Consider the following 17,332-nt stretch of genomic DNA (forward strand, 5'->3'; position numbering starts at 1 on the left):
TTGAATACTGTGTGCAATTCTGGTCATCCCATCTCAAAAAGATATATTAGAATTGGAAAAGGTACAGAAAAGGGCAACTAAAATGATTAAGGATATGGAACAGCTTCTGTATGAGAAGAGATTAATAACACTGGGATTTTTCAGCTTGGAAAAGAGCCAGCAAAGGGGCGATATGATAGAGGTCTATAAAAGCATGAATGCTGTGGAGAAAGTGAATAAGGAAGTGTTATTTACTCCTTCATGTAACTCAAGAATCAGGAGTCACCTAACAAAATTAATGGCAGCAGGTTTGAAACAAACAAAAGGATGTACTTCTTCACGCAATACACACTCAACCTGTGTAACTCATTGCTATGGGTTGTTGTGAATACCAAAACTATAATGGGGTTCAAAAAAGAATTAGATAAATTCATGTTCCAATATAGGTCCATCAATAGCTGTTAGCCAAGATGGTCAGGAATGCAACCCCATGCTTCAGATTTCCCTACCATCTGATTGCTAGAAGCTGGGAGTGGGTGACGGGATGGTTCACTCAATGATTGCCCTGTTCTGTTCATCTGCTCTGAAGCATCTGGCATTGGCCATTGGTCAGAAGACAGGATACTGGGCTAGATGGACCATTGGTCTGTCCCAGCATGGCCATTTTTATGTTCTTAAAATTATACAGTTAGGCCAAGATTTTCAAAAACAGAAGTGTGATGGGGTATGTAAACCCCAGGTTGGGCCAGAAGGGGTTAAAAGGCAATACTGGGTCCAGGTAGAGCCACCTTCTGGGCCTGCTGAGCACGCTCTAGCTGGAGGAGTGGATTAAAAGGAGCTCAGAAGGCCATCCAAGGTGTGATGGATAGGCAGCCAAAGAGAAGAATCCTTTTCCAGGAAGCTAGACTGAAAGTGGAGCCTGAGTAGGGGCCACAGAGCAAGTAAGGCCCCAAGGCAGTGCCTTCTCTAACCACCATGTACTTTGTGAATCAGCAAGTCCTGCTCATTTGGATATATGTGAAGCTATTGACTGTGGGTTATAAGGTCCACACCCCAAACTGAAGGAGCACATAGTTAGGAAGTAACCCCAGGTGGTAGACTTAGACTCTCTACAGGGAGGAATCTGCCTGTGATACTTCCAACAGGGCCCTGGGCTCGGACCTGGTGGGGACACATGGCCTGGATACCCCTACCATGCCCCACTTAAGGACAAAGGCACAGATGCTGAGGGGAGACCCAAACACTCCTGGCCTGGGGTCAGGAACCAGGCAGCACTATCACTCCCCAAGAAAGATACAGAGGGTGAAGGTCAGTTGTGCTAACTATTAGGCCACCTGGCCCTCTGAGCAAGCTATCACATGTGGTGGAGAATGTGGATGATATAGAATCCCAGGCCTGAAAGTAGGCCAGAGAATGGAGGGGGGAGGAAAGAGAGTGAATAATTGGGGGGAGGAGGGAGTAGAGATGGATTTTGAGAAGCTGCTGAAGTGAGTACTGGAGAACCAGCAACAGCAGTAGCAGAACCAACTAGTCCAGCAGCTTGCTGCCCAACAGCAGCACTAGGCAGCCCAACATTAGCAGCAGGAACAGCAGCTGATTAAAGAAATGGTGGTGCATAAGCAGGAGCAGCAACAGTGACTCATCCAGCAGATGGTAAAGGAGTACTAGTGGCACCTTAGAGACTAACCAATTTATTTGAGCATAAGCTTTCGTGAGCTACAGCTCACTTCATCGGATGCGTTCAGTGGAAAATACAGTGAGGAGATCTATATACACACAGAACATGAAAAAATGGGTGTTATCATACACACTGTAAGGAGAGTGATCACTTAAGATGAGCTATTACCAGCTGAAGAGCAGGGGGGGAGGGGCAGGAAGAAAACCTTTTGTAGTGATAATCAAGGTGGGCCATTTCCAGCAGTTAACAGGAACCTCTGAGGAAGGGGGTGGTGGTTTTGAGTTTGTCAAAAGCAAACTCTTAGCCCAGTTATTAGGGCACTTAGTAAGGATGTGGAAAACCCAGGTTCAGTTTCCTCCTCTGTTTGATGTGGAGCAGGGATTTGAGTTGAAGTTGTCTTTTCTATTTCACAATGGATACCCTAGTTTATGGGGTATTCTGAGGCAGGTCTTTATCAAATCTCTCCTGTTGAAGCTGTTCCACTTTGTATAAACTACTTGAATAGTTATTGGGCCAAATAGAGAGTGAGAATGACTCTATAGCCCAGTGGTTGGTGCATTCACCTGGGACATGAGAGCCCCAAATCCCTGCTCCAAGCAATATTTAATTATTTCTACAAAGTAGAACAGCTTCAGCAAGCAAGATTGAGAGAGCCATACCCCAGTGGTTAAGGTACTCTCCTTTGAGAAGGGAGACCTAAGTTTACATCTGTGCTCCATATCAGGTAGAGGGGGGAACTTAATCAGGTATCCCACATCCCAGGTGAGCATCCTAACCACTGGGCTAAAAATTACAAGGAGGGTACCACTTCCTGCTCCTGCAAGAGTGTGAATGACACCTAAATCCTCTGATGACTCTATCACCCCACTGCCCCAAAAAATTGCTGAAAACTATTTGGTGAATTTTTGTCATATTAGCAAGAACTTTCAGTTCGGCTGCACTTGTCATTGAAGAAACTATTCATCTAAAAATGTCACCCAGCTTTAATCACATTTATTATGGTGGTGCCTCATGGCTAGCCAAGAATGGGCCTCACCATTCTAGGCAATGTACAACCCCAGAGTAGCAGATTGTCTTTGCTAGTTAGTTTGTGTCATAGGTAATTTCTTGGACAGAGTCTTCTTCACATGGAAAGATTACATATAAAAATTGATACACCACTCAAATGTCAGAAACATAAGATTTTGTCCCAGGGGTGTATAGAAGTATTTTTAAGAATCAACTATGAAACAGCATTGGCTGAAACTGTGTTAGATTTTGCTTTCATACAAGCCCTTTGTATTTTGAAAAATATATGACAGCTATGATTGGGAAAGATTTCAAACTAAATTTGTTAATATCACTTTGGTTGTTGCTAAGTGATGTGTTGTTTTTCAGTGGCAGAATGAGAATGAGCCTACATGAACTAAATGCATAGATGAGATAAAACTTACATTACCAATGTAAAAGAATTTACTGTTTGTATTACGACAGAGCCTGAGTCAATTTTACCTGTGGCAAAAATTCAGCACTACTCTCATTCACTTATCCTGAGTTTGTTAACTTTACAGTCTTTGACCCTTCAGAAGTGCATGTGGTTATAATGCAATTTTTTTAACGAATGAAGGATGATAGTCTCCAATTTTGTCTTCTAATATTTGATACAAATTCTTATAGAAGACCCAAGAAACTAAACTATTTAACTACATATATTTTAAATGCCTAAGCTTTTGAAAAGGCAAGTAACCATAAAAATTGGAGCCTTAAAGGCAAAAAAGCTTGTAATGAAAAATAGTGCCAGATGTTTTTCATGTGCAGCTATGAGGTTTTATTTACTCAACTAGCATCACATCATCATTATCATAATTTTTAACATTTGTCCATTGATTGTGGTTAAACTAATGCTTTCTCCAGTCTCATTGGCTTTTGTTCTATCTAGTGCACTGAGTTTCCATTCTTCTTCAAAGACTTTGCTCTCTCTCTCATGTTTCAGATGCCTGGTCTACACTACAAACTTAGGTCAATGTAGGCCACTTTGTGTCAACCTCGTTGTGCATGTGTCAACACTTAAATTTGTCTTCCACCGATGTCAGCGCGCCATTATGTTGCCATAGTAACACCACTCCCCGAGTGGCATTGAGGCAGGGTCAATTACTGAGATCAATGCAGCCTGAATGTAGGCACGGAGTTACATATGTCATCCCTAACAGTCCTCCAGCAGCTATCCCACAATGCCCAACACTGACTGCTCTGGTCACAGTTGTGAACTCCACTGCCCAGGGTCACAAAGACCAGAAGCGCTGCTTCTCCACCCCCACCCCGCGCCCTTTTAAACCCAGCAAATTTTTTAAATGTCATTTCCTGCTTCGCCATGCTGACGAGCACACCTAGGAGCTCTCCATTGTTGTGTGCAACTGCCCAGCTGATCATGCTGGCTATACACTCCAGATGTGCTAGCAACAATGCTACATGAAAGTGAAGCATCTGTGGCAGGCATATCAGAAGACCAGGGATGCCATCAGTCGATCCAGTGCTGAGCCACAGACCTGCTGCTTTTACAAAGAGCTGCATGCCACACTTGGTGGCAACCCCTTCACCCCAAACACACACACATCACCCTGGATACCTTCAAGGAGCCTGAGTCACAGGCCTGTGGCATGAACAGCAAAGACGACAACGAGGTGGAGAAGGAAGAAGAAGAGAAGGATGAGGGATATGCGACCAGGGGGGTCCAACTATGCCATGTGCCCAGACTTGTTTGAGACTTCATTGCAGTCCAGTCAGTTCTGGCAGTCAAGAATGGGTGAGCCTAATGCAGGGGAAGGCTCTTGGGTAAGTGTGTAAATGTATTTCCCATTACAGTGAGGGCGCCCCCAACTTAGCAGGACACAGCTATTGACTTTTCATTAATTTTCTCCTACTAGAAGAGGTAGTGGTACAACAAAGATGGGTAGAGTAGTTATCTGTTTTACATTCCCCTGTAGAGTAAGGCCGTTTGGGCCAGGAACATTCAGAGCAATTTGTTTATGTATTCAGGGATGTCCTTTGAATCTTCTTGAGAGATCTTGATTAAACTTTCACAGAGGTATTCTGCAATGCTCTCCCAAAGGTTTCAAGGGATGGCAGTCTTATTTCTTCCTCCGTGGTAGGACACTTTCCCACACCAGTCAGCATTGGAGTAAATGAGTTAGCAGTATATGGGCCCAGGTAGCTTTGGGATACCAGTAGCAGCTGTGCTCTCTCTGCCTTTGTTACCCTCAAGAGTGATATATTAACTAAAATCACCATTGTCTGTGGAAAATGGAGCCACTATTCAGTGTCATTGCCCTATACTCATAGTTTTGTGCAGCCAAGCAATTCCCTCCTCATTTCCCTCACCCCAGGCGTGGCATACTCACCATGGCTGGTGCTGTGTGGGCGCTATGCATAAGCACTCTGAAGCAGAAGTGTCAATAAGCATGCCTTTAAAACTTTAGGGGAGCAAGGGAGAGGAATCTTAACTTTTGCTTTCTGTTGTGACTACACTGACAATGGTACCTTTGTGTGTTTTATCTGTAGCTGCTGCCACAGAATGCCTGAGCCAAATAAGGAGGAGAAACAAGAGGACATGGGATGACATGTTAAGTGAGATCCTGCAAACCGATGCGGCATCATACCATGAACAGAGGCCTGGAGAATGAATACTGCATGGAGTAAAAAAGAGCCAACAGCACAGAGGCTCAGGAATCCCAGCAGGAAAAGGAGAGGGAGGTGCACCAGGATGTAAAGGGACTTCTCCAGCAGCAAACACAGATGCTGCAGATTCTTGTGGATGCAGAGGTTCAACAATCATGGGTTTGCCTCCTTTTGCAGTCCATAGAGAACTTCAGTATAGGAGCTCCCTACACACCTCTGCCAACATTCCACATGGTGTCAGGACTGCATCCCTACCCCTATCGCTCCACACTCATGGACAACCACAGCTTCACATACACTGACATGTGAGAGCTACAGTGGATATATGTGTAGCTAAAATGGGCATGAATGTTCCTTCCCTTTCTTTAAGCTCTGTTCCATAAATGTATTAAGATTTTAACATATTTGCTTTTAACTTGCACAGAATTTTTTGAAATGTTTTCATTACTCAACACAACTGTATTGTTTGGAAAAGAATTCATCTTTATTAGTGCCCAACATATGCTGCAGAATGCCTGACGGTAGTGAAAGCTCCCACTTACTTGTTATTGTATACTGTAACACAGCTTATAGGATCAGTGACAATTCCAAACACAGTATAATAATCATAAATGTACAGCAAACACCACAAAATTAATATATGCATTGTCAGTGTTATATACCTACATGTACACCAAGCACCACACAGTTCCTAACAGATCTCCAAACTGCAGGGTCAGGTAGAGCATAGTACACTATTACTGTGGCTTGCTGTCAGAATGCTCTTTCACAGCCTCTTTGAGCCATATAGCTCCATGTTGAGCTCTTCTAATAGCCATGTATTTGTCTGTTTAAACTCAGCAGTCAGCCACTCCACCTCTGTCATCCACCATGGTGGCAACTTTTCCCCTTTTATTGCATAGATAGCAGGACACAACAGGCAGTTATCACCATTGGGATATTTTCCTCAGTGAGATCCAATCTTGTGAGTAGACAATGCCAGCGCCCCTTCAATCTATGAAGTACATTGAACCATCATTCTATACCTGCTGAACTGTAGTTGAATTGTTGGTTAGTGCTATCGAGGTGTCCTGTGTACAGCTTCATGAGCCACGGGAGTAAGGGGTAGGTTGGGTCCGCCAGGGTCACTACTGGCATTTCAACATCACCAACGGCAGTCTGTTGGTCAAGAAAGTGTCCCTGCTTGTAACTTTCTGTGTTCTTAAAGATGCAAGCGTCATGTACCTTCCCTGACCAGCCAATATTGATGTCAGAAAAGCATCCCAAGTGATCCACCAGAGCTTGCATAATCACAGAAAAATAGCCTTTTCTGTTGATATAGTCTGTGGCAAAGTGGGCTGTGTGCCGTCTATCACTCCACCATGATTTGGAAACCCCATTGCTGCAAATTCATCCATTATGTCCTGCACCTTGCTGAGAGTCACAATCCTGCATAGCAGGAAAGAATAAGTGGCCCCGCACACTTGCATGACAATGGTCCCCACAATGGATTTTCCAGCTAAAAAATGATTTTCTACTCACCAGTAGCAATCCTGTGGTGGAAGTTCCCATAGTGTGATCACCACTCGCTTCTCCACTGTCAGTGCAGCCCTCATTTTGGTGTCCTTGTGCTGGAGGACTGGGGTGAGCTTGGCACACAAATCCAGGAATGTGGCACTATGCATCTGAAAATGCCATAGCCACCGCTCGTCATCCCAAGCCTGCATTACAATGCAATCCTACCAGTCAGTGCTCATTTCTCAAGCCCAGAAGCAGCATTTCACTGTCTACAGCTGCTCCATAAATGCCACCAGCAACCTGGAATTGGTTCTTGCTATGTCCCACAGCGATCTGCTCTCCAGGAAACCATGTTCCCCAGGGCTCTTCTTGCAGCTCTACAAATACTGGAGGACTGTGCATTGTGTGCTTGCCATGCTCATGACAATAGTGCAGAGCTGTTCAGCTGACTGTGTCAGCTTTATGTCAACGTAGCACACTGGCAAAAGTTTGTAGTATAGACATGTCCATGGTCTTAGCATCTCTGTCCATAACTGTTTTTCTTATTGCTTAGTTATCATTCCGTTGATAAGTTTCCCATTCCTATATATTTTTCTGGATCTCCGAACAGAATCTGTTACTTAACTTACCGTTAGCTCACTTTCCTTGATAGACCATCTATCATACTTCTTTGAGGACAAAGCATTTCCTTGCTTTTTGTAATTATGTTTTTGGATAATGAGAGTCTTGTCTTCAAAATAAGTAGCTGATCTGACAGGAGTAAGTAATATAAACAGCGGCCTGAAAAGGACCATGAGGATCTGTCATTAATAAGAAGGATTGCAAAGGGTTATGCCCCTTTTTCTAGCTCTTTTTTCTTACAGGAAATTAGTAGCCCTTTGTGAGGGATTGGAGATAAATTTTATGCTTTCATTGTATGCTTTCACTTTGTATCTATTGGAAAAAACATTGGGTGCTAGAGATGGTGTTTACAAACAAGTCATCCTAGGCAGGAGACGGAGTTATTGCGGCACTGGACATTTGGAGACTGAAATATGAATGGGATGGACATCTGGATACCATCGTAAAAGTCTAAATAATGAAAGTGCTGAGGGAAACTGTCCTGGGATCCAATCACCAGAATTCCTTCTGGCAGTAATGATTTATAAGACGCTTTACAAACATCAACTAATGCATCCTCTCTGCGGTAGGTAAACTGGTATCACTGTTGCTATTATACAGATGAGAAAACTGTGGCAGAGAGGTGAAACAAGTTGTGTAAAACCATAAAGATGCACTGCGAGAGCAGATATTAAAATTCAGGAGATTTCCAGTTCTGGGCTCACACTACACTCGCTAATATACAAATAAACCTTTCTTTATGGGAGAGTGCCTACTTTGAAATAATCCCTGTCTCATCCCTCTTTCCAGTGCTGCCAGCTGTCTCACTGAAAAGAAATAAAGTGAAACTCCAGTAGTTAAAAATATTGGAAACAACCAGTTCCTCCTATAATGTAACCGCACATTTTCCCTTCCTCCAAAAGGGTCCCTGAAGAGCAACTCTTCACATCCACCACGACTCCAAGGAGGCAACTGTCCCTCCAAATTGCCACGGAACCTTCTGATTCCAACATTCCATCTCTCCTTCTCCTGTTGAAGGGGCATCGTTCAAAACACTCCGTGTGTTGCTGTGAATATCACTGCGGGGAGGGAAGGTGATTCGGTCCACCTGTACCCTGTTATGCAACAGGGTGTTCTGCTGTCATGCTCTTAGCACAATTGTTGAAATGCATTCATGGCAGTGATGTGCCCTGATGCCATAACTGCAACAAAAATATCTGAAGATGGACATGACACTGGATGACTGCTTGAAACTGGATTCTTTCTCTGGGCCGTGGCACTCAACAGCACATTTCAATCCAAATAAATTACATGATGCAGCATGAAGCAGCTGCTGTTCTGAAAACAGCAGATACCCTCAGTTAACTCCTGACTGGGACCATAGTAATGAGGCATTACTACAATTTTAAAACTACTTCCTATGGCATCTTTGATAAATACTAAAATCTAAACTTTTTCATGCCAGGGCTCTGAATACCCTAATGTTGGCTTCAATGTAGTTTGCCAGGGTTGGGATGAGATTCTGGTAGTGACCAGTGTTAGGATATAGATATTCAGGTCTGTCTGTAAAGGCCTATACTCTAAGAATTTAGGTGTATTCTTATCACTTGGCTAGTTATAGAGGTACAAAAGAAAGAATCAAAATCACTGTCTGCCAGTGTAAGGACCTTCTCTTACTGTGACAGTCTGAGGCCCTGTTCTTAGGCTAAGGCCTTTGGCTAAGCAACAGAGGCAGCCATAAGCTGGGAAGTGAACGGTCATATTCCAAACTAGTCACGTTGAAAGAAGGTACTATTGGGCTGTTAGGAATACAATCCTGTCCTGATAGTGCCTATCACCTCCAGAGAAAGGGAAGTGCCTAGAAAATGTAAAAGGAAACTTAGTTTGATAGCATCCTGTCTGGCAAGAACTCACTTATCAATAGCTGGGATGTGAAATCCTCACTTCTGTATTGTTTTGTCATTATAGTTCCCACTTTTCTATTGTTTGTCTGTATAACCTCTGTCTGGTTCTGTGATTGCTTCCTGTCTGCTGTATAATTAATTTTGCTGGGTGTAAACTAATTAAGGTGGTGGGATATAATTGGTTACATAATCATGTTACAATATGTTAGGATTGGTTAGTTAAATTTCAGGAAAATGATTGGTTAAGGTATAGCAAAGCAGAACTCAAGTTTTACTATATAGTCTGCAGTCAATCAGGAAGTGAGTGGGTGTGGGTGTGGGGGTGGGTGTATTGGTGGGGGAGATGGGAACAGGGAATGTGGGTAAGGAAATTAGAATCATGTTTTGCTAAAGGGGGAGATGGGAACAGGGAATGGGGGTGGGGAAATTGGAATCATGTTTTGTTAAAGAGGGGAAATGGGAACAGGGAATGGGGGTAAGGAAATTGGAATAATGTTTTGCTAAGGGCAAGAATGGGAACAGGGACACAGATGTAAGGCTCTGTGGTGTCAGAGCTGGGAAGGAGGATACTAAGGAAGGAAACTGGAATCATGTTTGCTGGAAGTTCACCCCAATAAACATCGAATTGTTTGCACCTTTGGACTTCGGGTATTGTTGCTCTCTGTTCATGCGAGAAGGACCAGGGAAATGAATGGGTGAAGGAATAAGCCCCCTAACAACCACTAGTCTTCAAAATCTCAATATAATAATTAAAACACAAAAATCTTTGCATGTGGAATGGACAAGTTAAGCTATTATAAACTGATGGGCTCTGCATTAGCTGTAATCTCTAGGGAAAAGATACATAATTATGGATGGCAAAATGAGGATATCTGCTCACTATGTGTCCAGCAGTCAAAAATGTGAATGAGCTATTAGTATGTATTATAATGCTATCATGCCTGGAGCCATACCACATTCCAAGCAGTAAGAGTGTTTCATCTCATCAATTAGGAAGGGCTAGACTGGGTCAGTCCTTGGGAAATTCATGTGCTGCAGATACTGGTGCTAGTGATTCACCAGGTAGCATGTGAGCCAGTACTGAATTGGAAACCAGAGTGTCAGGTCGTACTCTGCTGCTGGAGTTGCTTTCTTTCAGATAAGATAGATAACCAAGCTCCTCGTCAGTAAAGATACCATGACACGGTTTGTAAGTGCTAAATCCAGTGTATTGAATTAAATTCAAACCTAACAATCTCTCAGTAACAGCCTTCTAAAATCGTTGATATAGGCCAGAGTTACAAAAGGTTATGTACCTTTTAATGGGGGTGGGGGGGGGGAGTACTATGCACTGAATGCAGCGGCCATTTTACTTTGTATAGTCAAATCCAAATGAAACATATCAACCCAAACCAATCAGCATGGACTAACATAGTCAATTAATAAAACATACAAAAGGAGACATCTAAAATAGAGATCAGGATACACAACCGGCTCCCCATTCATTTACTGAACATTTGTCAATCACTACTATCTCTGAACCACAAGAGCTTAGTGATTCCTTGGCTACTTCTTACTCCTATTCGTCATTGCCCTGTCATCCCTTTATACCAGCTAGGTTGCTTATCACACAAAGTAATTGTTTTGCTGTTACATTGTGCTCTCTCCAACTGTTTGTTGCAGTTACTTGTTGTTTCTTGTCTTATACTTAAATTATAAGCACATTGGGGCAGGGACCATTTCTTCATTATGTGTGTGTACAGTGCTTCACACAACTGGGTGCTGATCCCTGATGGGGGACCCTCAGATGCTCCTTTGATACAAATAAATAACAGTATTGCCAACCCCAACATTTTAAGAATTATGAGATTTTAAATAAAATTGAATCATATTCTTTGGTCTGACTTGTGATTTGATCTTCCCATGCCCCAGTATATTTACATGCAACAATGACAGTGTTACCAACTTTCACAAATGTATACCAGATAGGTAGGGCCCTACCATATTAATGGTCCATTTTGGTCAATTTTACAGTCATAGATTTTAAAAATAGTAAATTTCATGATTTTAGCTATTTAAATCTGAAATTTCATGGTGTTGTAATTGTAGGGGTCCTGACCCCAAAGGAGTTGGGGGCGGGGGAGGGATCCGCAAGATTATTGTGGGGGGAGGAGGTTGTGGTACTGCTACTCTTCTGCATTGCTGCTGGTGGTGGCACTGCCTTCAGAGCTGGGCAGCTGGCGACTGGTGGCTGCTGGCCGGGAGCCCAGCTCTGAAGGCAGAGCCACCGTCAGCAGCAGTAAAGAAGGAAGGATGGTGTTGCCACCCTTACTTCTGCGCTGCTGCCTTCAGAGCTGGCAGAGCCTCAGTCAGCAGCCGCCACTCTCCGGTTGCCCATCTCTGAAGGCAGCAGCGCAGAAGTAAGGGTGGTGTGGTATGGGATTGCCACTCTTAGTTCTGCACTGCTGCAGGCAGGGTGCTGCCTTCAGAGCTGAGCGCCCAGTCAACAGCCACCGCTCTCAGGCCGCCGAGCTCTGAAGGCAGTGCACAAGTAAGGGTGGCAATAACACAACCCCCTAAAATAACCTTGTGACCCCCCTGTAACTCCCTTTTAGGTCAGGACCCCCAATTTGAGAAATGCTAGTCTTCCCCATGAAATCTGTATAGTATAGGGTAAAAGCACAAAAAAGACCAGATTTGATGGGGGAAGACCAGATTTCATGGTCTGTGACGCGTTTTTCATGGCTGTGAATTTGGTGGGGCCCTACAGATAGGGAAAATTTAGGTCTCACTGCAGAAGGTCTTGCTACAGGACTCAGCTGAGATTGGCTCCCCATTGTATTAGGCACTGACACAGGACCTGTCCTGAAGAGTTTACACGCTAGTCCAAAACACACTGCATTTTAGTAGAAACACTGTTGGCTTTATAGTTAATAGTTTACCCTGCCCTTTCTGTCTTATATTTGAACCATTTGTTTCATTGTATTTGTTTGAACCTGTTGTTGTTTAATCATTCAAATTATTTTAAATTGGCTTTATTATTTTACATTGATTTTATATTATGGTACAGCAACCTGAATGCCTTTGTGGTGAGGAGCAGAGTGGTACTTAATGACATTATTTCTTTTATTATAATTAAGGTCGGATGATGATGATTATGCGGGGGCAGAAGATACCAGGCTAGAATGGCCTATTAGGTCTGTTCTGTATTAAATCCTCTCCCCAGACTTAACAGCATCTAAACAGCTGGATCTAGAGTAGACTGAGCCCCAGATCCCCTCACGTCTGGCTGTGCCCCTGGACAGATTTGTGTGAGGCCTGAGAGAGCAGAAACTTTAGCTCTAGTTCAGTAGGAGGCTCGTGGAAAGTAAATGGTTAACAATATCTTTGCCTATAGCAAGATGGCGACCGGAGTTCTCTCCTCCCTCCCTGGGACGTGAGGGGCGGCCGGGATCGTGCGTGTGCGGCGCATGGCGATGACGCACATTGGGGGCGCGGAGTAGTGGAGTTTGTTGCGCTGCTGGAGGCGAACATGGCGGGCGTCGCTGATGCCGCCGCTCCCGGCAGCAGCGGGGACGGGAGGCGAGGCGGCGCCCCGGAGCAGCTGCAGCAGCAGCAGGACGCGGGAAGGGGGGAGCGGAAAAGCAGCTGTTCGAGCGGCGAGTCCCGGCCGCCTGTCGGCGGCTCGGGGCAGCCGCCACCGCCGCAGCGAACCGAAACCCTGGGCTTCTACGAGAGCGACCGGGAGCGGAAGAAGAAGAAAAGCGTCTCAGGTGAGGGGCAGGGGCCCGGCTGGGGCTCGGCGCCGGGAAGGGAGGAGTTGGGGCGGGGGGCTGGGGCTGAAGGGCGGAGGGAGAGGCCGGTGGGGTTGAAGTTAGCGAGGGGAGAGGCTGGGGGTGAGGAGCGTGTTGAGTAGGGGGGTCCCCAGGGAGGCCGCGAGTGCATCTGTCCCTTCCAACTGGCTGGACTGGGGGAGCCTTCCCGGCAGCCCGGGACCCCGAGAGCAGCAGGCTCTGACGCGGAGCCTTCAGAGAGGGAGTTTGGTTCCGAGCTGTCAGAACGGTGGTCATGTGAGCGCTGAGCTAGTAAGTGTCTCACTGGTGCACTCAGCAAACACTCTGTGTAAAGTCTGCGGCCAAAAGTGTTCAAACGTGGGTGCCTAAAGTCAGCCTCTTACGTTTGGGTTTAGGCTACTAAATGAAGGTGGTCTGGTCAATCCTCAGCTTCTAAATTCTGCATATCGCTTTAAGAGCATTTTAGGCACCCGTGGTTGAAAATTTTGGCCAGAGACTTTAAAAACTGTGCAACATAGTTCAAATATGGGTGGTATGTAGCATCTGTGGTAGCTTAAGTGACGTAAGATGACTTTGTGGACTAGTAAACAATGTCGTCTTAGTCATTACATCTGCTTATTTTTTCTTTATACTTTGGTTTGGTAAGTGACGTACCTTTAAAAAAAGACCTAAGTGGTTTAAGTCTTTCATTCAAATTTATAGTAGTGTTCGATAAAGGAGAGTGGAATAGTGGCATTTCTATATAGTTTAATGTAATGGGTACAATGATAAAAAGATCAACTGCAATTGATAAGTATTATAAATCAATGTTAGGAGAAGTCAGGGGATAATTTATTGCTATAACTTCAGCTAAGAAAACTATTCCACAAAATAGTGTACTGTTTTCCAAACTAATCTTACAGAGATTCAGATCTGGACAGGTACTGTGTTTTGTCTATTCTACTGTTCAGATGTGTTTGTCCAGTGTTCTCTGTCACTTACTGAATAGAGTTTTTGATAAATGAATTTGCTTAATACAGAATATTGTAAATAGAGAAATCACAGTATTTAGTCTGTAGAACAAAATATAAGTATTGTATATTGTGTAAGCCTCCAAAAATATGATTATGCATTATTAATATTTGTCTTCTTCAGTTTAGCTACATTTAATGTAAGGAAAATGTAACAATTTTTGCCATTAAGCTACAACTGTATGAAGACTTACTCTGGAATTGCTGATGTTTCCAAGTCCTGTATTGTGTCATCTTTAGAAGAAACAGATAAAGCTTTTATCATAAAAATTAAAAAAATTAATTTAGTGTAGTTTATTGTGTTGGTGGTTCAGATTTAATTTTTAAGATTCCAAATATTGATATATATATGAACTGTTAACTTAATACCTTGCTAAAAATGGCTTTTGAAAACAGGCTTGAAGAAGAAATCAAACTTTGAGTCTGTTCATCTCCCGCTTTATGGATTTAAGCATAACTTTACATAACAATAAACATTAGAATAATTGAAATCATTACTCTGTTTTCTAAACTGTTTAGTAAAAGCTGAATTATTTCCATTAAGCTTGACTAGTGTTATATCAGCCTCAAATTCTACTGCATTCCTGACAACTGTATTATGTCATAAGATTTATAGCATCATTGTGCCTTTGTGGTATTGATGAAATTGCATTAACATTAAATCACTACAACTCTACTGATTTAGCTTGATTACAATATTACAAATTCTTTTATAGTAAAATGGAAATGGAATGTTATATTTAGGATTTATACTGATGTACCCAAAAGGTTGTTGAGTAAATAGTATGTTTAGGTATCTTTATAAAACATTTTCCTATGCAGAAAAAATACAAAACATATATTTTTAACGTTAGTTTTGATTAACATTTAAATTCAAGTATATAAGAGCCAATAGTTCATAATGGATTTTAAGAATAAAAACACCTTTATTTAGAAAAAATACAATAAACTGTCTTTGCTTAATGTTTACTTATCTTGATATAATATCTAAGGGAACTTCACTTATATCTGTCTCTAGCAGTATGCTCAATGTTGTACAAGTTCCCAAAATTAAAAATAGTTCCTTCCGTTATAAGCAAGATAGCTAGACAGGATGTTCTGGGGAGGCCACAAGAGGAAATAACTGATTTTTCTGAAGCTTGTATTGTCATATTGTTTCACTTCTGTGGGCATTGTGAAATAAGTGTATGTTTAAGATGGATTCAAGTTAAGAGAAGGTAGCAGCTTGACATTTTGGAAATGACAAAACAATTTATATGTAATGGGAGTGTAGAGTGAGCCATAGATAAGGTAATGTTTACATTTTTATAAATGGGTTTCTCCTTTTATACTTAGTGTTTATATTATATTTATCATGTGAGTATCTACATGTTGCAGTTTACTTTAGGTAAATCAGTATCTTTGTCGTTTAAAGAAAGTCAGTTTTAACTTCTTACATTTGGAGGGAGCTAATGCTTTGAATATCAAATTCTTCAGTCTAGATTTGTCCATTGAGTCCTTGTTTTCCCTTTTGCTGCTGCCGGTTCTCAATTCTCGCCTCAGGTTGGGAAATGGCAGTAGGGACGTAACATGTATTTTGGGCAGTCAGGATGAGGATAGAACTGGCATACGGTTGGTAGTTACCATTCGGATCATGAGAAAAGCACATGTGGTCCTGACAACACTGATGAAAGTTCTTTTTGAACCTCCTCTCCATTCCTGTGACTTTGGGTTTTTTATACAGAAGGTTATTTTCTGGATGGCAATGCCTCTGGCTCTCAAAATACGTTAGCTTTGGCTCCCAGTCTCTTATCCACAGTATACCGGATTTAACAAAGATAAAGTGGTGGTGTAGACTAGTTTGATTCCTTTCCAAGGTGATGTCAGATTTCCACCTTAAGCCTATCATCCTGCCAACTCCCTGCATCCACATGCCTGTCCATCTTGATGAGGCCCTTCTCGAAATGCTCAATGTTAAAGATCCTTGGGGTCCTATTTGGAGCAGAATAGAGCCCTCATAAAGTCCACCCAAGTACTTTTTTTCAGTTCACACTAGTTCATTGAGGAATACTGTTACAAAGAGAAAAGGAATACTTGTGGCACCTTAGAGACTAACCAATTTATTTGAGCATAAGCTTTCGTGAGCTACAGCTCACTTTTTGCAAATACAGACTAACACGGCTGTTACTCTGAAACCTGTTACAAAGAGGACCACGTCTACATGACTATGTGATTGCATTTCATGTTGCTTTGACCTATATGGTCTGAACTAGACAGCTATGTCACTCTGCCTGAGCCCAGGGTTATCGCACCAGCCTGCCTTAGTGATGTTTCCATTATCATGGACATCTGAAAAGCAGTTAGAAGTTTTTCTCCCCGTTTACCAAAAGAGGTTTTGTTTTGCTTTAGGATGTCCATTATTTTCAGTTGACTAAATTTTTACATGCCCCCCCCCCCCCACTCATTCTGCAGTCTTGTATGCTGTTCTTGATACTGAGCTTTGAGAAGACTCTTAGTCCTCCTTGTGATGTATATTTTAAAATATATAAACCTACCTGTTAACTGTGAACCTTGCCCTCATTGCTTATTTGTTCTCATTTTCTCTTCCGCTATCCCTGAGGCTTCTTTCTTTCTGAGAGGGAGAATTCTGCATAGATACCTTTTGGAGAAGGAAAATTGCTTGCTTGTATTTTTTGCTTCTCTCAAACTAACCCTTGCAGGATTCCCACTCACCTGCCCATCTTCCCTCAGTTTGGAGGGTATTTGTTGAAGTGGGGTTTTTTGCCTTGCAAAATGCTTTGCAGTTATTTTTGAGGCACATTTTTATCTTATATTTACATTGTTTTGGGAGATTTGCCTCCTGCAAGGAGTGTTATGAGGAGACTCATACTTTGCAGGAGTGATGCATGATAGCTAGGGCTAAGATTTTGTCGTGGAAGTCACGGAATCTGTGGGTATGTCTACACTACGGAATAAGGTCGAATTTATAGAAGTCGTTTTTTTAGAAATCGGTTTTATATATTCGAGTGTGTGTGTCCCCACAGAAAATGCTCTAAGTGCATTAAGTGCATTAACTCGGCGGAGTGCTTCCACAGTACCGAGGCGAGAGTTGACTTCCGGAGCGTTGCACTGTGGATAGCTATCCCACAGTTCCCGCAGTCTCCGCTGCCCATTGGAATTCTGGGTTGAGATCCCAATGCCTGATGGGGCTAAAACATTGTCGCGGGTGGTTCTGGGTACATATCGTCAGGCCCCCGT

General features: G+C 42.8%; 1 protein-coding gene across 1 annotated transcript in view; it reads left to right on the forward strand.

Moving 5' to 3' along the window:
* The first annotated feature begins 12,793 nt into the window (after nucleotides 1-12,793).
* Nucleotides 12,794-17,332, forward strand: part of TAPT1 (transmembrane anterior posterior transformation 1) — a 98,526-nt gene continuing 93,987 nt past the window's right edge. Inside the window, exon 1 of the mRNA XM_077815823.1 lies at nucleotides 12,794-13,064. Coding sequence (XP_077671949.1) covers nucleotides 12,824-13,064 — 241 coding nt within the window. The 5' untranslated portion in view covers nucleotides 12,794-12,823. The remainder of the gene's footprint in view (nucleotides 13,065-17,332) is intronic.

The sequence above is a fragment of the Eretmochelys imbricata genome, chromosome 4 (assembly GCF_965152235.1).
Source record: "Eretmochelys imbricata isolate rEreImb1 chromosome 4, rEreImb1.hap1, whole genome shotgun sequence".
Lineage (NCBI taxonomy): Eukaryota > Metazoa > Chordata > Testudines > Cheloniidae > Eretmochelys > Eretmochelys imbricata.